Genomic DNA, 23,309 nt, shown 5'->3' with positions numbered 1-23,309 from the left:
CCTTTCTGCCAGGATTGGGTTAAGGCCTCCAACTTCTGCCCTGATAGGCAGACTAAGGTGGTGAGAATCTTTGGGGAAAAGCGGTCTACGAAACCCTCCAGTCCATAAAAATGAACACTGAAACGGCACGTTTGTTGGGTCCTCTCTAGCGGAGGCAGTCCTTTCAAACCTCCGAGGGGAAGGTCTTGAGATCAACTAAGTGGTTCACCTATCCGATTGTCAACCCTCCCATTCCAGCACCCAGTAGGCTTATACAGGACCTTCTTAAAGGCATGGTCTAGTAAAAAATGTTATTTAAAAAATAAAAAATAGATGGGCAACATAAAAAAATAAATAGCATTCTCTTTTTTTTAAAACTTCCTATGTAAAATTTTGAGCTATTCAAGCTCAAAATTCGCAAAAGCAAGCACATGGGCGCAGCCATTTTGTGAAATGGGGGCCCTCCTGTGCTGGCTTTTGCTTTTGCGGCACTAATGAAGGAAAAGCCAGCCAGCTGTAGTAAACAAAATCTACCGCTGGGTGGCTTTCCCTTCATTAGTGCTGTACGCGGAGCCCGAAATGGGAAAGCAGATTCAGGCAGAAACAACGCGGCATTGCGGAAAACAACCGCGTTGTTTCTGCCTGAATCTGCTTTCCCATTTGGGGCTCTCGGGCTCCCCACGGGGAGCACGAGAGCCCCAAATGGGAAAGCAGATTTAGGCAGACACAACGCAGCATTTAGCATTTCCCATTTGGGGCTCTCGGGCCCCCCGTGGGGAGCCCGAGAGCCCCAAATGGGAAAGCAGATTGTTTTCCGCAATGCCGCGTTGTTTCTACCTGAATCTGCTTTCCCATTTGGGGCTCCGCGTACAGCACTAATGAAGGGAAAGCCACCCAGCGGTAGCTTTTGTTTACTACAGCTGGCTGGCTTCTCCTTCATTAGTGCCGCAAAAGCCAGCACAGGAGCACAGGAAGGCCTCCATTTCACAAAATGGCTGCGCCCATGTGCTTGCTTTTGCGAATTTTGAGCTTGAATAGCTCAAAATTTTACATAGGAAGTTTTAAAAAAGAGAATGCTATTTATTTTTTTATGTTGCTTATCTATTGTTTAAATAACATTTTTTACTAGACCATGCCTTTAATCCTACAAAGGATCCCAGCGTTGTCGCTCTCTTGCAACCAGAATGCAATCCTCAAAACAAGCCTATCAGGTCCAGGGCCTGTGCCCTGACTTCAGCGCCCCAGTGGGAGGCCAGTTGTCGCAGTTTGCCAACGAGTGGTGCAACATCTCAACAGACAAATGGGTGCTTAATATCATCCAACAGGGTCACACCCTGGAATTCTAAGAGACATGCCCTCAACATTTCTCCTGTCTCTAGACAAGAGCTGCATGTACCGCACCTACTGTTGAAAGTTCATGGCATGTTAAAAGAAAAGGGGGCAATAGAACCGGTTCCTCTGCGTCTCCGGGGCTCCGGAGTGCACTCCAGACACGTTCTTGTCCGAAAGAAGTCGGGAGGGTGCCGACCCATTCTGGACTTAAGACGCCTCAACAAATTCTTCAAGTCTCAAAAGTTCAGAATGGTCCCGTTTCAGCATGTGCTCAGCCAGCTGGAAAACTGAGATTTCCTGGTGACCCTCTACTTGAAGGATTCTTACTTCCATATCCCCATTCATCGCAGGCACCGAAAGGTCCTGTGTTTTGTCGATCAGGGAAGACATTACCAGTTCAAGACCCTGCCATTCGGCTTAAAATCGTCCCCAATAGTGATCACCAAGTGCTTGGCTCCGGTGGCAGCGTACCTTCCGTGCAGGGGAATCTACGTCTATCCCTTCCTGTACGATTGGCTGATCCAATCCTGCTCTCATGTGCTGGCAGTACAGCACACTGCAGAGACAATCCAGGTCATAACTCCTCTGGGATTATCGGATAAACTATCCGAAATCTTGCAAACCTCCATCTCAGAACACACTGTTCCTGGGGGCCTACCTCAACAAACTTGACGGATCTAGCGACATCTTCAGAAGACTGAATAAGTCCTTGCGCTTTGGGTTAAGGCGCTATATAAATAAACACATCATTATCCTTATCTTAGGGATGGTTCAACAGTTATTGCCTGCTCATATTGCAATAGCCCAATCCATCAAGTCCCTGCTGGGGATGATGCCCTCATGCATCCATCAGGTGCCTTTTTGCAGACTGCAGATGAGACCCCTTCAGGAGTTTCTGGGTTCCAGGTGGAAACAAATCACAGGCTCATGGACCGACAAGATAAACCTCAATCAGTTGTTCCGTCAAGCCTTACATTGGTGGTCCATTCGTCCTCATCTTTCACAGGGAGCACCTTTTCAGGCCCATGTTCATCAGGCCACAGTCACTACCGACATGTCTCTGTGGGTGGCCCAACCTTCCAGAGGCCAGCTGCATGCCAGAGGCCTCTGGGCTTTCAGAGGAGAAGGGATTGCATATCAACATGCTCGAACTGCGTCCAGTCTTCTGGGCCCTAAAGTCCTTCAAGCCTCAGCTCCAGGGGATGGTGGTCCGTGTCTTCACCAACATGTGCAAAGAGTTTTACATCAGGAAGTAGGAGGGGACTCGCTCTTCCACCGTGTTGCTGGAGTCGCCAAACCTATGGCACTGGGCCATCGCTCAGCAGATGTTACTTGTTCCCTTTCAGCTGTTAGGCATTCACAAGACCATTTCAGACTCAGTGAGTAGGGAGCTACGGTGCTGCCACGAGTGGGAGCTCCAACAGACCCGGGTATCTCATCTTCAACAAGTGGGGTCGCCATCAGATCGCCCTTTTTCCCACGGCAGCCAACTCCAAATGCCAGAGGTTTGCCAACAGGTATCCTCAAGCCAAGGAGACGCCTTCTCATTCCCTTGGAGTGGTGGGGGGTGGGCCCTGTTCTGGTACGCATTCCCACACTGCTACGTTTGATCAATACACACAGTCCCGATGCAGGATGATACTCATTGCACCAGCGTGGCCCAGGCATATCTGATATCATGGTCTGTCAGTGGCTCCAGCCGTCAAGCTGCCTCCTCCTTCCATAACTCCTTTTCAGACAAGGAGGGTCAATCCTGCACCACAACCTATGTTGCTGAGCGTTGCGGCCTGACTCCTGCAGCCCTACAATTCAGGCACTACTTGATACCTCTGGAATGTAGGAACATTCTGGCTACAGCCAGAGCTCCGTCAACGCTTTCCTGCTATAAGCACAACTGGAAAATCTTTAGTCCCAGCCCCACAGCATCCGTCTTATCTGCTTCTGCTTGCTAATTCTGGGCTAGCCCATGCCTCTATCAAGGTGCGTTTGGCTGCCATTACCCGCTATACTCTGACTCCTGGCAAGCTGTCCCTGTAGTCTCATAGACGCGTAAAGGAGTTCCTCAAGGGCCTCTTCAGGATATTCCCTCCGGGAAAGCTCCAGCTGCGGCTTGGGAGCTCAATTTGGGTTTTCAAAGCTAATGGCTCCACCTTTTGAACAATTGCATCAAGCATCTTTAAAGTTTCTGTTTCGGAAAACAGACTTCCTATTGGCCGTCACCTCACCCAGGCATGTTGGGGAAATTCAAGCTCTCTCATGTAAATCTGTCATTCCATCCTTCCAAGGTCGTTTTGCATACTCATCCCTCCTATATGCCTTAAGTTCCATTGAACTTTCACTTGAACCTTTGGTCTTGCTGCTTTTTTTCGCTAACCCATCTTCACCCGTAGAGGGGGTGTTGCATTCGCTGGATGTTTCGTGTTCCTTGAGGTAGTATGCGGCACGCACTAAATCGTTTCAAAAGACTTCAGCTCTTCATTGCTTTCGGACCAGTGGGACATGGGAATGCCCTTTCTAAGGCGTCCATCTCCAGATGGCTCTCTGGCTGTATCCTGCGTTGCCATTGTCTGGCCAACAGACCACTACCAGAACGGCCAAGAGCCCATTCCACCAGAACCATTGCAGCAACAGTGTTCCTCTCTGCTGTTCCCCTGTTCGACATCTGCAGGGCTGCTACATGAAGGTCTACCCACACCTTCACCTATCCCCCTGTGCCCCCTCCTGCTTCCGTTCCTTCCAGCTCTTTGCCCCCCCCCCCCCCTGCACTGGAACTCCTTACCTCTCTCTATCTGCTCTTCCTTCCTTCTCCTCATTGCGCACATCCCTTAAATCTCTCCTTCTCCATTCTCCGCCATGAAACCCTTTCCCCTTCCTGCCCCCCTCCTTCCACTCTCCCCTTGATCATCTCCTTCCTCTCTCCCTCCTCCCCACTCTCCTCCTTTTCCCCTTCCCTCCTCCTTCTCCCCCATCCCTATCCCCCCTCCCTCTCCCTCTCAGTTCTACTGCTAAATGTCCCTCTTCCCTCCAGTTTAATTGCTCTTCTCACTGTTTTGTTGGACTGATTCATTATTGTATGTTGCTTCCACTGTTGTTGTTTTATGTATGATGTTGTTTTGATGTTCAGCACTTTGGTGTGAGGCGCTTTATAAATAAAATACAAATACCTTCACGAGATTCTACTGTGTCAACAGGGATTCCAGGGTGGAGTCCTGGGTCGGCCAAGCAGTGCTTTGTAACCTGTTTGCATGAGGTGACTCTGTTCCAGGGGTAAGTGTATTGCTTCTGTGGAGCCTTGCCACCTCCCATGGTTGTGTATTTGTACTTCTGTGTAATCGTATTCATGAGCATGTGAATCCATGTAAGACCCCATGCTGGAAAAGGAACAAGTTACTTACCTGTAACTTCTGTTTTCCATTATGGGTTCACATGCAACCCCTCCCTCTTTCCCCTCTCTGGCTCTTCTTTAAACTGCCACTTTACGTGCGCAACGAAATCCGAAGATGGCCACCAGGGGTGGAGCTTAGGAGGATGAATGTCATTGGCTGGGGCAGTATGACCCAAAGTGACAGCAATAGGTTATAGAAGCAACAAGCAGTTTTCAGCTGTAAAGCAAAACTGCTTTTTATTACAGAGGTTTCCCATCCTAACTGGGAATATTCATGAGCATGGGAATCCATGTAAGACCCATGCTGGAGAACAGGAGTTACAGGTAAGTAACTTCCTTTCCTTTGTAGCCTGGGCGTTCTGAATATGACTAAGAAGCTGTGAGTAAGAAAGGGGTTGATGCAAAATTTCATTAGGAGAGATGTCTGAGTCTTCAGAGGATATTAAGTCGTAAATGTTGTGCTGATGTTTTTTTTACTTGGGTCTTTATTGATTTTCAACAAAACAGATGATTTAATGTAACATTTTGCAACTACCTCCTCCCCCCACCCCCTCAAACCCCTCCTTGCTCCACCCTTCCCCTCTGGGTTTGGCCGTGGTCCGACCTCTTGTCCTGTTCGCTCGTGTTGAGATAGCAATTTCCTCCCATTCCCTTTGGAGATTCCGGGCCAAGTGACTCCTGCAGTGTCAACATGGTCCCCTAAATCAGGTTCAATAGTCTCAATCTCCTCGGGCACCAGGCCATTCTTGCTCCCTGTTGGCAGTAACCCAGCACAGTTGACCAGTCTGAAAGAAACCCCTGGTGGTCACCCTGTGTTGATTTCTTGACAACAGATCTGCCGTTTATTAGGATGCATGAAAGTCTATTGCCGAGAAGGCCATTTGTGGTCGGGGTGGGGGAAACGGGGGTGGGGTGCAGTGGATGGATGGTGGCTGGCCCCAGGCGAGGAAAGCAGAGGGGTGCAAGCTGAGGAGGTGAGGGTAGGGTCACAGTCCCCACAGGAGGTTTCATTGGGAAGCGGTGGATGGTTGGAGGGCCGGTGAGCGAAGGGGTTGCTGGGAGGAAAAGGGGTTAAGGGAAGGTGAGGTGCATCTGGTATTGGAGGATGCTTGGAGTATCCTTGTTGTGTGTGAGAAGAGTGCTCACGAGGTGCGGTTCCTTGGGCAGTGATTCGGTGTGGTGGATGGAGGGTGTGTGAGGGAGGGATTTGCCATGGTATCTCTCTTCTGAGGTGTGGGATCAGCAATGGGAACAGGGGGTTACCTAGAAGGTGCTGGGCGGTGACTGGGCCGTTGAGTGTGGTTGAAGTTGAAAGTAGGCAGACAGATTGGGGGAGTATAAGGATCAGGTTGCCGATTTCTATTGGAATGCAGGAAGGAGTGAGTGGAGTCAGTGCCTGGAGTGTTGTAAGATAGGTTGAAGAGTGATTTAACTGGGTTGGTGGGGTAGGGTGGGTTGGGTGTAGAGGTGGTCATAACCGGTGTAAGTGAGAGGTGTAGTTATGGATCTGCCAGGGAGAAGGGGTGAAGTGTGCAGAGATGAAAGGGTCCGGGTGGTGCAGTGTCTGTGTTTTGATGAATTTTGAGGTGCAAGGGGGGTGTGTGAGGGTCGGTGGGGCAGCCAAAGGAGGGGTATTGGCAAGGGTGGCCCGAGCAGTGTTTATGGATACAAAGACATTGGTGTCATGTATGAAGGTGTGGGGGAGGAGGATGGGGGGAACTAAGAGCGCGCTTCCATGGCTGCAGGCATACTAGGATGCTTAGGAAGGGGGTCTGTGTAGGAGGTGCAGCGGAAAATGTCTGGGAGGCAGGTTGTGAGGGTGAGTATTCCCCCTGTGGGGCGCTCATGTGGAGGAGGGGGTCTGGGTGAGGAGTTGGCCCGGATTCTGCGGTGCCATAGTGCAACTCTTACCTTGGAGCTGGAGCTGCTAGGCATAATGGATGATCTGCGATCTAGGCTCTAAGGATCGATCGCGATCGGGCCTACAACCCTATGCCTGTGGCAACGTTGCAGGGTAATTCATAAGTGCAGGAGGCTTTTTGATTGCAGGCCTACAGTGTTATCCTAATGGGAGCATGCAGGACAGTGATGCTAGACAGTGGCTGGAATTAAAATGCAGAATCCTTTTGGAACTTCCCAGTGGGAACAGAGCAGGGTGGAGGCACTCAATACAGATAGATTCAGAATACAGTGGGCTTTACAATATCTATGGGTGAGACAGTATGATCAAAGGTGAATTGGGATTGTATTGTGGACTGTCCGTGCACAGCCTGACCAAGGGCTTTTCGTACATAGAAAAAACTAAGTATTGGTTCCACTTGAGGTAGTGCAAGTGCTTCAAGCCAGTTTCTTTGCTGATCTGCCTATACTTTTTCTACAGAAGACGCAAACTGTTCAAAAAAGGGAAGTTAGCTTGACTCGAGCTTGTAAAGTTAAATAATTTCCAACTGTAGTTCAAGTTTCGGGCAGGTTCAAGTTTGACTTCGGCAGGAGTGTGAGAATGCTGTGCTTCAATGCTAAATAGCTTATAAATCCTACATCTCATGTCCTTTTCTCCATACTTATGCAAGATTCCCTGAAGAGAGGAGGAACGAAGCAAGTTTCACAGCAACAAATAATCAAAAAAGGGTACCTTTGAGCATGCCTAACCATGCCATCCCCCTACGTGAACTCCCTTGTATGCCTTCTCAGTTACATCTGCTTACATCAAGAGGCGGGACATGTGTGGCCTCACAAGCTAATATGCTAGGAAGTTGTCATCTTGCTCCAATAGAAGGTATTTTCACCAACGACATAGAATTCTCTTCTGGATTTAAAGTGTAGCAAGCTCCTAAATCAGTACTGACATGATTGAACTCGAGCCGTATATGCATCAGTATTTGCTCTGTCAATATTGATCTGAGGATCATCTAGTAACTCTTTCAAGCATATGTTAATTTGCAGTATTGAACTATGTGTTATTAGATGTTTTAATGAGTGACAAGATGTATGCATTTAAAATATTTTCTATCCCTATTGAAGGAGGCAGACGTGGAAAGGTCAAAGGGCCAACATTCCGGATCTCAGGTGTTCAAGTGAATGCAAAGCTTGTCATCTCACATGAAGAGGAGCTGGCGCCTTTGCACAGATCTATTCCTTTAGATGCAGATGAAAGGAAAAGGTGATTAATGTACATTTTGTTCAGTGTGTTATGAATATGTTTTCATTAGTCTTTGTTAAGAACATGTTAAAACTTAGCTATGTAATACTGATTTTGATAATCGGGTATTCATTTAATTGTATCAACATATTTTATTTACTATGATATGTTATTTATAACGCGCTTAATACCCAGAGGTTTCTAAGCGCGGACCCAGGGATCGAACCTGTGTTGCTTCGTGTCGTCTTGTTTCCAAGTCGAGCACGCTGCTGCTGAGCTATCTTCCTGGGACTGACTAATTTAACTAAAGCAATTAGTTCCAATCTCAAGGTTACAATTGGGTGACTTTTTTGATGTTGCTATGTATACTTTAAGGCTTAAATTTTAATTATTTAAGTTTTCCAGGGTATTTCTGCCTGTTGGAGCGACACGTTACGAAGTAACAAGCTAGCTTGTATCAGATTAGATGGATGAGGTAATGCAGTACTGCTATTCATAGCCCAACACCATTGTTACCTTTCCTTTTCTAAAATCTGAATATCTGGTGAGGATGCCAGAACTCGTCAAAATCTGTGGTCGTGTGGCAGAGGCTACAACCCATACCCCAGAAAATACAATTAATGATGGGTTACTGGTCACCTTTCCGCAGACTCGTAGTCCTAAAAAAAATAAAAGCAAAAATGACTCCAAGCAGCAGCTTAGTTGTTGGTGCTGTTTTCAGACACCTGCTCTTCCTTTGCTTTTGAGTATATACCATTTTAAAAAATCTGAACAGCATGGCAGCATACAGCTAAACCGAGAAGAAAGTCCTACTTTGAGATGGAAGCAGATAACGTTGATACCTCTTTTGATATGTTATGGCATTTATAACGCGCCTATACACAAGTGTTTCAAGGCGCTACGAGGCAAGGGAGGGCAGACAACGATCTTACTAGGCCCGGTGTCATTCAGATCGCACAAGTGCATTGGAAGGGGGAAAGGGAAAAGTGCGTGGGAGAGGGGAACGTGCAGTACATGGGATAGAAGAATAAATAAGATAATAAAAATGGACAAGTGGTGGTAAGTGCAGACATAAGTGCTGCTAGGGGGACTGTAGGGATTCGGAAAACAGTCCCGGTAGTTGACAGGGAGGCAGTGCAGGTGTGCAGCTGGCGGGGCCTGGGCCCGAGATCAGAAAGGGTGGCCAGGTAACCAGTGCAGTTTCAGCCAGGAATTCAACAGGGGAGAGAGTGAGAGAAAGCAGAAGCAAAGAGGAAGGTTTTGAGGTGCTTCCGGAACCGGAGATGGTTCTCCAAGTTTCAGGGAGGCAGGAAGGCTGATCCAGAGGGAGGCCCCTGCTGAAGAGAGATCTACCACCAACTCGTTGCTTGGAGAAGGGACTGACCCTGAGGGAGTTGGAGGTGGATGAGCGACAAGCTCGAGAAGGAAGATATTTGGGAGGAGAGGGTTGAAGGTATTGCGGCCTCAGACCCCAGAAGGCCTTGTGGACAGTGCAGAGGGTTTTTAACGTAATCCTCGCAGCCACTGGGAGCAAGTGCAGAGATTTCAGTCCTGGAGAGATACGATCCCTGGGCTTGAGGCCAAGGATAAGTCTCGCAGTCATGTTCTGGATGAGTTGCGGAGAGTAGAGGCAGACAGATTTAGATAGAGGCTGTTAGTTAAAATAAATCAACCTGGATACTCTTGGCTGCTCTGGCAGATGGATGGGCCACTGTGAATATCACAGGATGGCATGCCTGGATGCAGTTGTCTTGTATTTCCTCCAGATGGTCAAAATACATTAATTGAAATGCTTTTTGAGGTCAGGAAATTGTTTGGCGGGTGTCACTGAAGAAAGTGTATGCCTACAGCGACGACGTTAAGCCTTTTGACTCTGGTTACACATTAAATAATGTCTTTTTCTTTCGAGGAAGTCCTTTCAGCAGATGGGCACCCGTGAGCTCCGCCATTAACTCCTAACATCCACAAAAATCATCCTGCTACAGTTATTGAACTGAAATAACAAAAGAAGGTTCAGGTGGAAGAAACGATCTTGCTTTGGTGAGCGCAGCCCGAGCATGATTGTCTGCTGGGGGGCACAGAAATCAAACTGGTTTGAGGGTCTCCCTTCGCTGAAATGTAAGCAGCTCTTTGAAATTGCAAATGTCCGGGCAGATTCCTGATGGGGAAATGATGACACTCCGTGTTGTGATATGCAGCTGGAGAGGCTCTTGCGCTTGAGATAAAGGGATTCATCTTGAAAGGTATAGAAGTGAGCAGAATCACCATAGGAAGACTCATGACCTGCTGCTGTTGCTCGGGACAGAGAGATCCTGGTGTCGAAGCCCTGAGAACCCGACTGATGGCAGTCCCCTGGCCACGAAGGGAGTACAGGGATGAGGCGGAAGATGGTGCCCACATTGGGACATGGGAACAAACCGGTTTACAGAGTGGAGTTAAACCACAAACAGGCAGGGGGGGAGTAAGGAGTGCGAGTATCCAAAGTGGTCCCCTTTTGGTCCTGTTTTTAGAGCCAAGCCCAGAATGAAGGGCAGGCTTACTGGCTCTGCATTGATTGTAGCAGTGTTTGGCATGCCCACTGTAGCAACTCCTAGCTTGGGACGCCACTGAAATCCGTAAAGATCATTAAAGATAAAAGGAAGCTGACCACTGCTGGGGCCGCCATACCCCTCTGTGACAAGGGCAGTAGCAGTTGTCCTCGCTTTTGCAATTTTACTGAACATGAGCACCCTTTGACCCTTGAGGTGATTCATGTTCTTGTAATACTGGGAAAGAAATGGTGATTGTTTTGTTTAAAGTATTGTGATTTAATGTGCTTTTGTATTATAGATTAATAAAAGGTTCATGATACTTTGAGGATGATCCTTTGTTAGAAACTGTTTTATGATGTAATTATGGATTGAGAAACGTGCAATATTTTGACTGTAATCCACCTGCATCTGACCTACATTGTATTCTGAGTAGTGTTAAGTCTGGGGATGGGTCAGATGTCACATTCATATTTGTGTCTCTGGGGGTTGCCCTTTTGTATTGGAGGACATCATTCAAGAATACCTTGCACTAGGTTAATTTGTGAGAGGGGCTGGATATGAAGTCTAAGATGTAAATTGTATTGTTTTTTATCATTTGTGGGTGTTAGACGATAGATGCTTCTTAGGGAATGGAAGTGTGGGAGTTTAGGGAATGTTTCTTTGTTTGTTTTCATCAGGTTCTGTAACACTCACACAATGGTGGCAACTTCAGCGCATGATAGGATTTCATGTACATGGTTCTCCGATCAAAAGGGTCTCGACCTTGCTGGGATTTATTCTAGATGGCTTTTGCTATCATGGTGTACTTAAAAATTATGATGAACAAAGAACATTCCCTGTTGGGTTATTTTAGAAATCTAATTGTGCAAGAAGCATTGAAATGTTAAACCCTTAATAGATTTACAGAATGTTGTCCATCTTTTCATAATCAAATAAATTAGGAGGTGGAATCTTTCCTCCCCTTATCACAGCTTAAGGCAAAAATGATAAACGTTCACTTTGGGACTGGGCCAGTAATACAGACTATATGCATCAAAAGATTAGTCTTCTGGAATACACTAAACAGAAACTGAATTGTTTAACTTCGGCACAGTTAATAACTACTGTTAGCGACCCTCTACTATGATGCTTCATCATAAAACTGCAGTTCAATCTGCATCGTCAGTAATGGTTACTGGCTCGCATCACAAAATCCCTTGCACTGCATGCAAGTGTAGATTATGTAACACAAGTCTGTGAACCATGTGCCATCTACCTCCTCGATGCATACATTTACAGAGTCAATATGCAAGAAGCTTTCCAGAATTTATGTACAAAGTAATTCCACTGGATAGCGAAACTTACCAGGAGTATGCCATATCCAGCGTTTCGATTAAACTCTAGCGAGCAACGTGGAAATTATGGGAAGAAGTTGTCTATAATTGGGAAGTTCTATGGGATGATAAAAGTTCCTTTGTATGAACGAATTGTATTGCATTTAAATAACATGTATAAGCCTTATATTGTTTTGCTATTTCTAATTGACTCCTTCCACCCATCAATTCCTCAACTATGATATTCTTATTACAGCGCAGCTATTTTCTGGAAACTTTTCCAAAGCCAAGGGGCTCTTGGTTTGCGCCTGCCTCTACACGCCTGCCCCAGATCTGACGTTTGGGTCAGTCTATATAGCAACGCGCCGCCCTGTGACCTCGGTTCCCTTTTTCCTTGCACTTAGTTCGCTCGTCGAGCTTAAATATTTTATTTTTTAAATATGCCATGTCTACTCCATCCAAAGCCTCAGGCTTCAAGCCATGAGTGGGCTGCCCCTGGCAAATGACTGTCTCGGAACTGCACAGGCTTATTTTGTTTTGCTTGGGTGAGGACCATGACACCCAGGATTGTTTGTCATGCCAGTCCATTCACCCAAAATGCCTCTGGGAGAGGGCGGCGAAGATCTTAACCTTCATCCACAAGACGAAGAGTGAAGCTCTTTGTCGAGGGCGCAGGCAAGGAACGCTGTGCAAAGCAGGCCGCACCACGCAAGGAAAAGGACAAAATGAAGCATCATCCCCGGAGACATCCTGCTCCTTGATTAAATCCTCCACTCTCTTGAAGAGCCACCACTCCAGGGGGGTACCCTCAGCATCCGACACAGATGCCTTTTCCTACCCAGTTCCCCACGATGGGGGAAGCTTCCGCAAAAACATGTTGCACATCTTTGCCAAGGCATCAGCGGCCCCAGCCTCGGCATCTGTAGCACATGCAATTACGCTGACAGCTCAGGCTATGGCGCCGTAGGTTCCCACCGCGTCGGTTGCGACCAGCAGGGTACCCTCTAGGCACAACTCCTGCACTGCAGACCTGGACCAGACAGATGGAGGTCTCCATGCTGACGGAGCCCAGCTTTGGGAGCAGCAGCCTCAGCACTGGCTTTGACGTAGTCTGCGCCAACCAGCTGCACAGGAATATGCCCCACTCCCTAGGGACGCCTTCTTGTCAAGGATGTCTGTGATGTGGAGGACCACCAGATTACTTTTGAGCTTGAACCTCTGAATTCTAGAGACATGAGGGATTTCCCGGAGGAATTCTATGGGTAAGGTGTGGACATGCCGGGCCTGGTAGAGGAACTGCAAGGGGCCATTGGCCTCGACACCACCCCGCAGATGGATTTTTTTGCCAGTTCCCACCCCAGGAAATCCTCTCAGCCTTCCAGCGCTTGATAGCTAAAATGAGCACTACGCTGCGTTCAGATCCAAGATTCAGTACGAAATTTGACATTGTGGACGATGCCCAGAAAAAGGACACACTCCTGCCCTTCAATGTGGCAGTAGAAGTATCCGTATTGGAGCTGTAGGAGAAACCTGCCTCTGTTCCGGCAGTGGGCAGGAGTTCTGGCAAGGAAACACCACCCCACTCCAACTGATCCGTCCTTTCTTTCTTCCATGCTTCGCCTGAGAGCCCAGAACGCAGGCCGTGACAGCTAACCTGAACATCTCTACCTTCTTGTGCCTTCGACCTGGCAGGGAAAGTAAGAGGTTTGGCACATGGAGTAAGAAGTGAATGCTACTTGCAACATGGCAAAGTTCTCCTTTGGCCTTTGAAATTCACTGGCCAATGCAGCAGAGATTGACCCAGGTGGAGAGATGAGACAATTTCCAGTCCTTGGTCTCTGACGGCAAAGATGCAGTACGTCAGTTGCTGCAGTCGGTGGGACTGGTCACAGCAGACTGTGGGAGAAGGACCATGGCCACTAGCGCAGTGGTCAGACGTCACTCATGGCTAAGGACATCGGGCTTTGCGGCCAATGACAAATCCAGACTTTTGGATATGCCACTGTTAAGGAGAATTCTCATCTTATGGCTAATTTCCCTTACCTATAGAGTCCCCCAGCAGCTTTGCTGGTTTTTAAGGGTTTGTTTCTTTTCTCCTTCGAGTGAGACTCTTTTTTTCCCACTCTTAGGCATTTTTGCTATATGTGTTCTAGGCTATTTTTGTGTTTAATGCCTATGGAGTTTCTCTCCCCTCCATAGGAACCATCTTTATTCACATGTGTTACACAGCCCCCTCCGTGCAGTGACACAGGGGTGTCGTAGCGACCCCCAAACATAGATTCCATGCCCTGGGACTGACTACTGTCTCCCAGGGCATGTAAAGTCCCCATTGACTTTACTAGTCAATTTTTGTGAACTAAACCAGTACAACCCATCTTACTATGGAAGTCCTGGGAAGGGTTAATAGTTTTTCCCTTATGTTCATTTTCGAGAGGGTACCGTACAGTCCCTCTCTCAAAAGTTTCTGGCTGGTGGCAGTGGTTACTACCGAAAATATTCAACCGCAAATATTTTCCTATGGGATCTTCCCGTTGTTGGGCAGAAACCTGTGCAGTTCCCTTAGGGACCACTGCAAAAGGCTTAGGACTACAGGTGTTGGCAGTAATCCCAAATGGTGGCAGTCTGTACCACCCAGATTTACCTGGTAGCTGTGGCTGAGCAGTCAGACTTCTCTCAAGAAGAGTTAGACAGTATATAGAATATACAAAATAGGTACAAAGATACAGTAGCACAAGCAAACACTGACCAGAGCTTTGGTATAAAAGTATATAATTATTTAAAAACACACTTATAAAATACACTAACACTAATATGGCAAGCAAGTTCAAACACAGTCACTATCAATATATATACAACCCTGATTACTTATTGAACAACAAGTTAAAACCCCACTTATTTGCAGACGGAGGTGAGCGCTTAACCTAAGATGGCACTCCAATAAGTTAGTTAAAAAGGGAGGGAAAAGGCAGAATTAGGAAACCACAGCAAGTCGGGAAAGGCAGAGTCTACTGTAGAGCAAGAAAGTTCATAGGCCAGGCCCACTCTTGGAGAGAGCAAGGCGGAATGTGCCCAAGATCACACAGTTGAATTATACTTTAAAAGTCTTTGCAGATAGTTCAAAAAGAGTTGGATCAGTTCAGAGAAAGTTAGTTAGCAGGTCCCAGGTCACCCCAGGATAGCGAGTCAAGGATTTACGGGGCACCTTGAACAGTCTGTTGCAAGGGAGACCAGGCGGGACACAGAACCTGAAATGGTGAGAAAGCTCCAGCGGGGGCAGTTGTTCCTGGCAGCGGGTGCAAGTCGGTGCTTCGTCCAGGGGAAGAGAAGATCTCGACGTGGAGGAAAGCTGGAGGTCGTTGCACTGCCAGGGAAGAAACCAACCACAGAGTTTCCCGGTTAAAATTTACTACCCTTTTATTCGCTCTAGTGGTGAAACGTGGCTATCCGGCCGCCGGGGTGCTTGGCACGGGCGATTCACCCACGAGACGATCCAGGAAGGCAAAAAGAGGGTGAACTGGTTCTCCAGCATGGGATCTGCCATGGATTCACATGCTCATGAATATTCCCCGTTGTCAGGCTGGGAATCCTCGGTAAAGAAAAAATCAGTATCAGTTTCGTTTTTGATCTGTCTTTCTAAGTAGTAACCGATCTCTGGGTCATACTGCCCCCAGCCAATGACTGCCCTCTCCCTAAGCCCTGCCTCTGGCAGCCATCGTCAGATTTTTACCGCACGCTCAAGTGTTGGGAGTCCTCGCGTTTAGCTCTCGAGTTTTTTACTGCGTTTTCACGCTTTTTCAGGAGAATTTCTAATTTTTTCGGTTTAATCGAGCCTCAAGCTCCACCGTTTCTACTTCCGATAACGGGGACCCGTTTTGGAATTCTCCTACGCCCCTCAAGGGTGAAGTTTTTGTCGATTTTACACTTCTTGGAGGAATCCGGAAGATCAGCGGCCTACCTCAACGGACATGGCCCAGGACAAGGGGAGCTCGACGCCCGGATCCAAGCTGTTCAGGAACTGCCCTGGATGCGGATTATATAACGTTTTTAAGGAGGACAAGCATTCGCAATGTCTCTACTGCCTCCATGAGGACAAGACGCATTTGGAGAAGGACTGTGCGTTCTGCAAGAACCTTTCGGAACGGACCAAACAAGATCGTCGTTCCCGCCTCGCCACCTGGCTGGAGAAGGGCACAGAAAGTGAGAAGGCGAAGAAGTCTGAGCGGGCTTCTAAGTCCTTTGAGGGCGCCCCGGTGACGGGGGCCCAACAGAAGGCCAAACACTGCAAGTCCGCGGGCTCCGGGAACGCCGAAAGGTCGGGCTCTTCGGTTGCCAAGCAGGGCGTTACTTCCCTGCACGTTCGATCACGAGCCAGCGCTCTGGTTCGGGGAAGAGGAAGTCCGAGAACCCGGGTAGGCCGCTGGAGCGGACCCGGTTGATCTCGAAGGGGGAGCGAGCTGCTGACCCTCCCCCCAAGGGGAAGGCCCAGGACGCACCTAAAGTGGTGAGGGCTTTGATCCACTAGGCTAAGGCCTCTACCAAAGTGGTTGCTGCGACCCTGGCGGAGCCGGCTGAGACTACGCCAATGGAAACGGCCTCTGGGCCCAGAGTATCCCTGCCGCCGCGGAGGGAATCCTCTTTCCAGCCCATCGCTAAGACCCCCATGAAGCCCCGAGCTGAAAAAGGGGGGGGGGGCGATGGCCATTACAGACTCGGAATCAGCCTCTAAGAAGGAACTGGTGGAGACCGAGAAGGGCCTCAACGAAAGGTCCATAGGCCTCAACGAGAGGGTCATAAACCTCAACGAGAGGTTCGATCCCAGGGGACGGTCCCTGCTAACGTGATCGAAGATAGCGACGATGACGACGAACAGGGCCCAGTGGAGCGGCCATCCCGTCTGTTGCAGCCATTGCCCGAGCCCCAGGATAGCTCGGCGGCCATTTTATTGGCAATCCAATCCTTGTGTACCGAGATAAGGACGAGATTACCACGCACCCCGACGGAGGAGCCAGAACCAGGCCCGTCGGGAAGCCCTCCGAACAAGCGGAGGAGAGTCCACCCCGCTCCGCCCTTCGTGCCTGCGGGACCGGTGCACCCCTCGCCGGGAGAGGATACAGGGACAGACGACGACGGCGGCGATGACACATCGGCATCCCGTTGTCACCACCCCCCCCCCCCCCAACTCCCCCCAGCGGGCGTCCTCAGCTAACGAGGTTGGCTCTTTCCACGCCATGATAACCAGGGCATCCAAGCTCTTCCAGCTCTGCCCTGAAGAACAGAAAAAGGAGTGGTTTCTGTACCAACGTCGAGAGGCTAACAGGAAGACGGTCCTTGCGGTGCCTTTACTCGACGACATCTGGGACGAGGGGCTTGCTGTCCTCAAGAACCCTGCCATGACACCCGCCAAGAGGGACAGGTATGAGAAGAAGTACCGAGTCCCCGATGCCGCCCCCTTGTGCCTCAGGGCCCAGCCCACGCCGGACTTGGTCGTCTCGGCAGCGGCTAAGAAGAAGGCAGCGGGCGCGGCAGCTTAAATTTCCACTTCCCCGCCGGACAGCGAGGGCAAGAAGTTTGACTCTATCAGGCGACGAGTCATCTCGTCGGCGGCGACGACGATTAAGGTGGCCAATGCCTTAGCGATTGTGGCCCTCTACGACAGGGAGCTCTGGTTCAAGATAGCTCCCCTGCTAAATTTCCTGCCTGATGACATAAGGGTGGAGGCTCTAGAAATTCTGCAGGAGGGCGAGGTGGCGTCGGATCACGCCATAACGGTGGCGACGGACATTGCTGATACCGGATTTCGCCTACTGGGCAACGGAGTTTGCCTCCAACGACGAGGATGGCTCAAGGCGACAGACTTTCGCCAGGACGTCCAGACCTGAGTGTTGGACATGCCGTTCGACGGCAACAACCTCTTTGGTAAGGCTGTGGATGAGTCTCTACAGGCCATCAAGACCGACTCGGAGACGGCCGGAGCCCTTGGGGTGCTTCAGCAGCGACGGCCCTTTCGGAGCCCCGGAGGCAGACCGGGTGCCTCCAAAGGATCCAGCGGTGGCTCCTCCACTTACCGCTAGGCGGCCCGCTCCTCTTCCCAGGAGGCCTACAGAGGTTGCGGCAAGCAAGGGGGTTGCAAGGCCGCTTCCAAGCAAGACCGACCCGGCCGGGTTGTCGGGCCCCCACCGAAGCACCCCGGTGGGAGGCCGGCTGACGAAGTTTGTCAGTGTGGGAGTCCATCTCCACCAATCGTTGGGTGTTGGACACCCTGGCCAACGGGCACTCGCTGGAATTCCTAAAGAAGTGCCCTTGCATTCCTCCCGTGGCCAGGAAGGAGAATCACGTCCCTCAACTGCTGTTGGAAGTAAGGGCGATGCTCAAGGAAGGTGCCATCGAGCTCGTCCACAGGAGGCTTCGGGGCTCTGGAGTGTACTCAAGGTACTTCCTCGTCAGAAAGAAGACAGGCGGTTGGCGCCCCATCCTGGACCTGCGTCGGTTAAACAAATACATCAAGGCGCAGAAATTCAGGATGGTCACCCTCCAGCACGTGCTGGGACAGCTGGAGAAAGGCGACTTCCTATCGTCGTCGGACCTGGAGGATGCTTACTTCCACATCCCCATTCTAAAAAGGCACAGGAAGTTCCTCAGGTTCGTGGTTCAGGGACGCCACTACCAATTCAGGGCCCTATCTTTCCGATTAAAGTCGGCACCCAGGGTTTTCACCAAGTGCCTAGCACCAGTGGCGGCGCGGCTGGTTGCTCACGGAGCTGGGGTTCACCATCAACTATCCCAAATCCCACCTGGTTCCATCGCAAGTAGCACTGTTTTTGGGGGCGAAGCTCGATACAGTGGAGCAATTGGCCTCCCCTTCAGAGGAGAGGACCAAGACCATCCTGGGCAAGGTGCGGCGCCTGTTGGCCACAGACGTGGCCAGGGTGAGGTCCATCAAGTCTCTTCTCGGGATGATGTCCTCATGCATCTACCTTGTGCCTCTGCAGACTTGGGATGCGTCCGCTACAGGAGTTCCTCGACGCCCGCTTGTTTCAGGCGAGGGGCTGCTTCAAGGACAGGATCCCCCTTGACGAGGAGTTCCGTCGGGCGATCCTATGGTGGGGCACCCAGGCTCACCTCACGACGGGCACGGACTTTCAAACCCTGGCGTTTCAGGAGACGGTGACTACGGACGCCTCTCTGGAGGGTTGGGGGGCCCACACTGGAGTTCTCCACGCAAGAGGCCTTAGGCTCCCGGAGGAGAGGTCTCTTCACATCAACATCTTGGAGCTCCGAGCAGTGTTCTGGGCGCTCAAGTCGTTCCTCCCGTCCCTCAAGGACAAAGTGGTGAGGATCTTCACCGACAACACCACCACGATGTTCTACATACGAAAGCAGGGGGCACCTGATCCCCAGCCCTATCCAAGGAGGCCCAGGATCTGTGGCACTGGGCCGTCGCCCAGGGGACGTTTCTGGTTCCTTTCCACCTGGCAGGAATAAAAAACACCATTGCGACTCACTCAGCAGGGAGCTGCACTCGTGCCACGAGTGGGAACTGCGCCAGGATCAAGTGGATCGACTCTTCCAACGATGGGGCACACCCCAGATCGACCTGTTCGCGACGGCGACGAACTCCAAGTGCCAGAGGTTCGCCAGCAGGTTCCCACAGCCGAGGAGCATGGGCGATGCTTTTTCGTTCCCTTGGGACGGCCTGTTTCTATACGCGTTCCCTCCATTACCGTTGCTGCTCCGCCTCATCAACCAGCTCAAGAAGTCCAGGTGCAGGATGATCCTCGTCGCACCGGCGTGGCTGGGGCAGGTCTGGTTCCTGGACCTTCTGGACTTGGAAACGTCCCCGCCAGTCAGGCTGCCGACGGACGCGGATCTTCTCTCCAGAGAAGGAGGCGCCATTCTCCACCACGACCCACAGTCGCTGAACTTGCAGGCCTGGCTCCTGCAGCACTAGAGTTTGGAGGGTACGATATCCCGGCTGATTGCAGAGAGGTTCTTGCAAAGGCCAGGGCGTCCTCAACTCTCAAGTGTTACGGTCATAAATGGAAGAGGTTCTCTGTCTGGTGCCGTGCACAGAAGATCAACCCTCTGCGAATGAAGGCCCCTCAAGTGCTGCCGTACCTGCTGTCGCTGGCCAAGGCTGGACTGGCTCACGCCTCCATAAAAACTCATCTGGCTGCCATCTCCCGATATACCAGGACGACGGGACGGGCGTCCTTGTGGTCCCATCGCCTGGTGAAGGAATTTATGAAGGGACTATTCCGATCATTCCCGCCGGTGAAGGCTCCTGCCCCGGCGTGGGAGCTTAATGTGGTGCTGACCAGGCTCATGGGGGGCCCCATTCGAGCCTATGCATTCGGCGCCTTTGAAGTTCCTGTCATGGAAGACAGCGTTCCTCGTGGCCATCACCTCTGCATGACGAGTGGGAGAGATTCAGGCCCCATCTTGCAAGCCTCCATGCTTGACTTTTCATGACACGAGGGTGGTGCTGAGGACGCACCCCTCCTTCATGCCCAAGGTGCCGTCGGACTTCCACCTCAACGAGCCCTTGGTGTTACCAGTTTTCTTTCCGTCGCCTTCGACGCCGGCCAAGAGGACTTTGCACTCGCTGGATGTAGCTAGAGCGCTGAAGTTCTACGTGGACCGCACAAAGAGTTTTCGGAAGACTTCACAACGGTTTGTGAACTTTGGGTCTGTGAATCAAGGGAAGGCTCTCTCAAAGACTTCCATCTCCAGATGGCTCTCTGGCTGCATCATGCATTGTCACCGGTTGGCAAACCGACCGCTGCCCGGCCGTCCGAGAGCCCATTCGACCAGAGCGATCGCTGCTACCACGGCGTTCCTGTCTGGTGTGCCCCTGCTGGACATCTGCAGGGCTGCTACGTGAAGGTCGACGCACACCTTCACAAGATTCTACTGCGTTGATCTGGACTCCAGGGAGGAGTCCAGGGTCGCCCAAGCAGTGCTGAACAACCTGTTCGCTTAAGGTGAGCCTGGTGAGGAGGTAAGAGATGCTTAATGTTGAGTGGTTGTATTGCTTAATGTTGAGCCTGTTGCCACCGCCTGTGATTGTGCATGTGTATACTGCTATGTATTCTTTTATTCATGAGCATGTGAATCCATGCCAGATCCCATGCTGGAGAAGGAACAAGTTACTTACCTGTAACTGTTGTTCTCCAGCATGGGTCTGGCATGGATTCACATGCAAACCCTTCCACCTAATCCTCTGCGGCTCTTCACTTGGTCATACTGCCACTGGGCGTGCTACCAAATCTGAGGATGGCTGCCAGAGGCGGGGCTTAGGGAAAGGGCAGTCATTGGCTGGGGGCAGTATGACCCAGAGATCAGTGATTGGTTACTACTAAGAAAAACAGATCAGAAACGAAACCGATACTGATTTTTTCTTTACCGAGGATTCCCAGCCTGACGACGGGGAATATTCATGAGCATGTGAATCCATGCCAGACCCATGCTGGAGAACAACCGTTACAGGTAAGTAACTTGTTCCTTATCCCCACCAGTTCAAAGGAAGAAGACTCTCCGGGATGAAGATCTTCTGTCGTCGGGAAGTGGTGAGGGTGGTGTCGTCGTTGCAGGTCGGCTCAGCTTCTCCCTCTTCGGATTCTTTGGTCTTGTGGCGACTTTGGAAGTTACAGTCCCCAAAGCCCTGGTTTTATGCAGAAAACCCCCATTCATCAATCCTAGCTGTCACTCAAACATGCTAAGTGGTGAGCCGGGCGGCTCACCACTGGGCCAATCACACAAGAGTGCGACTTGAGTTGCCGAGGCAACTCAGTCCAGGGTGCCTAAACCCCCCTCCCACACATCCTGTAGACCCAGACAGAGTGGCACCAAGCCCGCCAAAAGTGGAACAAAGGGCTCGACTTGGGTTGGAGTTACAGAGGCGAACACAAACGCCATTTTAAAACCGAGTCCTGGCAAAAAGACCCAAAAGGGGAATAAATATTAAATAAATAACCTGGCGGTATCTTTAACATTGCACCAAAAAAGTGGTGCGTTTAAAATGAATGGGAAAATCCCAAAGGAAATATTCCGGTGGTATATTTTGCATGGTAACCACTGCCACCAGCCAGAAACTCAACGAGGGGGGACTGCACAGTGCCCCCTCGAAAAACAGACCCGGGGGCAATCTAATTACCCCTACCAGTACTTCCACAATATGATGGTTTGTAATGGTTCTGTTCACAATTTAAGACTAGTAAAGTCAATGGTGAGTTTACATGAAACCCTTTGGAGTAAAAGACCCCATAGCCCATAAAACACATTACAAAGTCAAAGGATATCTCAAATCATGTCTAAGAGTGGGAGAAAAATAGTCTCACTCTGAGCAGGAGAAAAAAATAAAGCCCAAAAATCCAGCAAAGCTGCTGGGGGACTCACTAGGTTTGGGAAATTAGCCTATACAGAGAATTCTCCCTAACACTCATTTTTCGAGGCTACCACATTTTCTGACAGTCTCTAAAATACCGCTGGTGTATTTGAATATTAACTTTACTCCGGTAGGTTTTATTTGCCAGAACTTTAATATAACTTCTTTCTCGTGTCTTTCTCTATACTCCTAACCCAGGTCGGGGATCCTATGTTCGTCAGTCTGGCGGGCTTCTGCCGAGAAGCCCTCCTTTCGGTGGCACGGAGTCTGGGGTGGGTCCACTGTGTGGGAGGGGGAGTAGGACCCCTGGACAGGGTTGCCTCATCAACCCATGTCACACTCTTATCCTGATAGGCTGGAGGGTCTCCCGCCAAGATGACCACTCCACTGTGTGAGTGACAGCTAGGCTGTATGAATGGGGATCTTTTTGCATAAAAGCAGGGTCCTGAGGATTGGAAGAGCAAGACGTCGCCACTGGAACTAAGAAGCTGAAGAAGAGAGAAGCCAAAGACATCTGCAACGAATGAACCACCAGTGAAGCCCTGCTGCAGCGTCTCACCACTTTTCTCCACACAACGAGAGAGAATCTTCATCTGCAAGAGCCTTCTTCCCTTGAGCTGGTGGGGCCAACCAGTTTGCCAATCGCCTTCTCGGACCTGCCTTGGTCGAATCGCCAGTACCCTGTACTCGGAGACCGGATAGCCAGGAACCTGTCCACCTGGACTGCGATTTAAAGGAGCGTACCTTTTTACTCGTCGGGCAGCACCGCAGCTGGTTTCATCCCTGGGTAGTGCAGTAACTCGAACCTTACTCCACGACGAGAGCCTTTCTTCCTCTGCTGGATCCCCCAAACTGAAAGAACTACCAGGAACAACCGCCACCGCAGGAGCCACTTCTTCATTTTAAAGGTACATTGTTCCGCCAGGCCGCCCTTTCTCTGTGGTAGTGCTAAAGGTGTTTTAAGTCCTTTACCTACCTGTTGGGTTGGCCGCCCCTCTCTCTTAACATTGTCTTTCAGCTTCTGCAACCACCTTTTCGAATCGTTAAACAAAGCCTTGACTGCAGCTACAAGAACATTTTGCTCCTGGGCCCTTGCCCTGTACCACTAACTCAGGCATAGGGCCTACTGACTCTGGGTAAATTTGTTAGAACTGCCTTCTCTAGATTGCTTCTCAACTAGAAATGTGTTGGTGCACCTACTTCTTATAACCACCCTTTCCTTCCCACTTTTAAACCTTGTGAAATG

At 50.1% G+C, this 23,309-nt stretch overlaps 1 protein-coding gene across 1 annotated transcript in view; it reads left to right on the top strand.

Moving 5' to 3' along the window:
- CHD1 (chromodomain helicase DNA binding protein 1) overlaps positions 1-23,309 on the top strand; it is a 2,212,767-nt gene that overhangs the window by 1,657,699 nt on the left and 531,759 nt on the right. Inside the window, exon 27 of the mRNA XM_069625454.1 lies at positions 7,718-7,856. Coding sequence (XP_069481555.1) covers positions 7,718-7,856 — 139 coding nt within the window. The remainder of the gene's footprint in view (positions 1-7,717; positions 7,857-23,309) is intronic.

Source organism: Ambystoma mexicanum, chromosome 6p (genome assembly GCF_040938575.1).
Source record: "Ambystoma mexicanum isolate Mex_15411 chromosome 6p, UKY_AmexF1_1, whole genome shotgun sequence".
Lineage (NCBI taxonomy): Eukaryota > Metazoa > Chordata > Amphibia > Caudata > Ambystomatidae > Ambystoma > Ambystoma mexicanum.
Note: the sequence above shows the minus strand (reverse complement) of the source record. Positions and strands in the feature narration are given on the sequence as shown.